The 3,739-nt window shown below is 32.8% G+C and overlaps 1 protein-coding gene across 1 annotated transcript; it reads left to right on the top strand.

Moving 5' to 3' along the window:
- Positions 1-433: 433 nt before the first annotated feature.
- LOC132699362 (SWI/SNF-related matrix-associated actin-dependent regulator of chromatin subfamily A-like protein 1) lies at positions 434-3,665 on the top strand. Its single transcript, XM_060666023.1, has 7 exons — positions 434-873; positions 932-1,151; positions 1,213-1,347; positions 1,397-1,806; positions 1,866-2,130; positions 2,191-2,473; positions 3,224-3,665. The coding sequence occupies exons 1-7, from the start codon at positions 534-536 to the stop codon at positions 3,596-3,598; spliced, it is 2,028 nt and encodes a 675-aa protein (XP_060522006.1). The 5' UTR covers positions 434-533; the 3' UTR covers positions 3,599-3,665.
- Positions 3,666-3,739: the final 74 nt, after the last annotated feature.

Here is a 3,739-nt window from a genome sequence, read left to right as displayed (position 1 = left end):
GACGATCGAAGTTTGTTTTGGTTCGGAGCCATATGGAAGGAGGTGGGGATAAGTGAACTAATTTCGAAAGTTCAAAGTACGATCGAAGAATAATCTCCGCAGGGGTCTGTAAAAGAGGCCGCTGGTTATTTTTTATTTTCGAAAGAGCTCTATGAATAAGCAAATAAAATATGTATTGCGATTGCAAATCTTTAGCATGAATTGGATGTTTTGTTGAGTCTTTCGTTCAGCACTTCTAAATCAATTTAATTAAAATTTAAATTTGTGTAACTTTGATGGTTTTTATTATAGATTCAAAATATGAACTAGCTATAATTATTATGGTTTGTTTCTGGTTTTTCATTCTGATGTTGGCTATATGATTCTGGCAAATTAGGCTATCAGATTCAAACTTCTGTCATCTGGACTTAACCACAAATATTAACAAGTTTACTCTGCTTAATGTTTACGTTCTACAGTACAGCTGTCAGGATTTAAGAATATCTTTCAAAATTTTGCATGTTAAAAGTAGTAAATAGTAATCGCGAACTGTAATGAAAATGTCATGTTCTCCCGCCGAGATAGAAAGGAAAAAACAAGAGGCTATCCAAAGATTGGCACAGAAACGAAACAGTCCAGTTAAAGTTCAGCAATCACCATTTAAATTTAGCTTTAAAAGTAGCCCCCAACCGGCAAATAAAGCAGTCCCTCATAGTGTGAAACCCTACACGAAGGTTTCTGATGCAAAAAATAATACTATCGCTTTTTATGGCAAAGACAAATTGCTTACTATCACAATAAATTTGATTTCACCTGAGAGATTTAATGTTACATTTTCGACGTTTTCTACTTTGATTATTGATATTTTTAAAACAATTCCTTCTAGATATTATGGTAAAAATGATTAGATTCTACTTTGAAGCCTGTATATGATAGTGATTCCATGTTTTAGATCCAAATACTCGGGTGTGGAATTTTCATGTCAATGATTATGATTTGTTATTGTCCAAATTACGTCAGCTTCAGTCACATGAAACAATTACTATTAAAGCATTACCTCAATTTGTTGTAAAATGCATAAAGTCACTTATTAAAGACTGTGATATTGATAAAAATAAAATAGACCCTGTATTATATAGAACTTTGTTACCCTTTCAGATGGAAGGTTTAAAGTAATGCACAGAATTTTAAAAATTAAAAATTTTACTTTCCTAACAAATTCTTTTATTTTAGATTTGGTATTGAAAGATCTGGTAGATGTATGATTGCAGATGATATGGGCCTTGGCAAAACATTTCAAGCTTTGGCAATCATGAACTATTATCAGCAAGATTGGCCTTTATTGATTGTTACAACAGCTTCAATGAAGTAAGTAAATTGAATGTTTATAGATTATTCCACAAATATGGTTTTATAGAAATGTATGGGAGGACACAATTTTTAAATATCTGCCCTCTGTGTCTATAATGCATATTCAATATATGTCATCCAGCAAGGACTACATTGGAGAGTCTAAGATTCTCATACTTAGTCACGATTTAATGCAAAGATGTTGTGATAAGCTTTTAGACAGGGGATTTGGCTGCATAATTATAGACGAATCTCATAATTTAAAGAGTTTTAAAGCAAAATCCTCTCAGGCGGCTACCAAATTGGCAAAAAAAGCTAAACGCGTTGTCTTGTTAAGTGGAACTCCTGCATTATCGAGGCCATGTGAACTGTATCAACAGCTAGTCCTGATAGATGATAAATTTTTTGGAATGTTTAATGATTATGCACTGAGGTATTGTGATAGAAAAAAAACGCCGTGGGGATGGGATGATCTGGGTATGTATCCAAAAATTTTTTCTGAAACAGTTTATATCATTTGACATTATAACTTTAAGGTAAGTCAAACCTTCAGGAACTAGAAATAATTCTGCTTAAAAAGTTCATGATTAGAAGAACAAAAGAAGATGTACTAAAAATGCTTCCCAATAAAACACAGGAAGTTGTAAAGCTAGACCTGCATTTAGAAAAATTCAGTGAGCAGGATAAAAGGTGCTTAGAGGCACTTGCCACAAAATACAAAAAAGAAAAGGGTCATGAAAAACATGCCGCCTTATTAACATTTTTTGCCGAGACTGCCAAAATGAAGATACCATCAGTGTGGTTAGTTAGATTTTTAAAAATAATGCTAATACTGAAAAATGTTTGACTGTATTTTTTCAGTTCCTATATATTGCAAATACTGGAAAGGGCGCAAAAGTTCTTGGTGTTTGCCCATCACCATGTGATGTTAAATGCCATAGAAGATTTAATAAAAAGGAAAAATGTTAACTACATAAGAATAGATGGTAACACAACAAGCGATCAAAGGAAGTTCTTTGTGGATAAGTTTCAGCAAGACCCCACCTATGTTTGTGCCATTTTATCTATAATGGCCGCAAATGCGGGCATCACCTTAACGGCAGCTCAGTTGGTAGTATTTGCAGAACTACATTGGAATCCCACTGTAAGTATCAATCAGTTAAAACCTACAAACTATATACCGTTTTTACAACATAATCTGGTATATAACTTTATAAAAAGTACACTAATATGTATATAGTTTGGAGAACTCTACCTACAAATGGTCTGAATTTTATTCCCTGAAATAACTAGTGTGACTATATATATGCCTATGAATCATCACCAATATTAAAACAATCCGTTTGATGCCTGTTATGTTTCAACAGATGGTCAGAATGTGAGTGCTAAAGGAAACTTGCAGCAGCCAATAATAATATGAACTTACTTAACATTTCCCTATGGTAGTAATAATCTCTTATTCTTTATTTTTTTAAAATGTTGTCATAGCATTTTTGGCATTAAAAAATTTCAGTTTCAATCATACGAAACACTTAATTTGCGAAAAATGAACCAGTTTGCAACTTCTGACTGGGGACTTCCATCAAAGTTATTTTGTTTACTTTCTATTTCATTTTTGTTTTGTGTAGTGTTGAGTGGTTTTCAGTTAGATTTTTATAACTATTTTATGGAAGCCCTCAAGTCCATATTTGTAAGTGACCAACATGTTTTACTTTTAATTCTTTGATTTTAATAAAAGCAGGGTTTCTCTATATCTAGTAGTTATATGGTTCCAACAACTCTGATTAGATTTGATAAGGCACTAAATTGTCAATTGTTCAGTCATCTTAGTGGGAACAAATTCATCTTATAGGTTATAGGTGCCCTAATTTTCCTCTCTCGTTTTCTATTTCAGATTTTAAGCCAGGCTGAAGCTAGAGCGCATCGAATTGGTCAAGAAAATACTGTTTTAGTACAATATCTGTTGGCAGATGGCACTGCCGACGATTCAATTTGGCCGCTATTAAAAGAAAAAGAAGAAAGTTTGAGTGAATTTGGTCTGTGCAAAAAATCGCTTGATAATGCATCAGTGAGGAAACAAGATACCTGCAAAGCGGATGTAATAACGGATGGGCTAAATATAAGTGTCATTGAACCTATAACCGTGGCCAATACTTTAAATATATCATCTTATTTCACATCCCCAAAGAAGAAAACTAGCAGTGCTAGTGATTTGGATGAGGCCTTAAATGATGGACTTGATGATGTGCTTGGCGAAATTGATTTTTAATTTCTTAACTTTTGTGTTTTTTTTGCAGTTTTCATCAAACACATTTTACACCTTTTCGAAATTAAGGGATTAAACATTTTTATTACTACTTGGTATTTTTTAGATTCCTTGAAGTCCTAATTTTGTTTATTAAAACTGACC

Source organism: Cylas formicarius, unplaced genomic scaffold, assembly GCF_029955315.1.
Source record: "Cylas formicarius isolate icCylForm1 unplaced genomic scaffold, icCylForm1.1 PGA_scaffold_3__17_contigs__length_32017465, whole genome shotgun sequence".
Classification (NCBI taxonomy): domain Eukaryota; kingdom Metazoa; phylum Arthropoda; class Insecta; order Coleoptera; family Brentidae; genus Cylas; species Cylas formicarius.
This window is presented reverse-complemented; position numbering and strand designations above follow the sequence as displayed.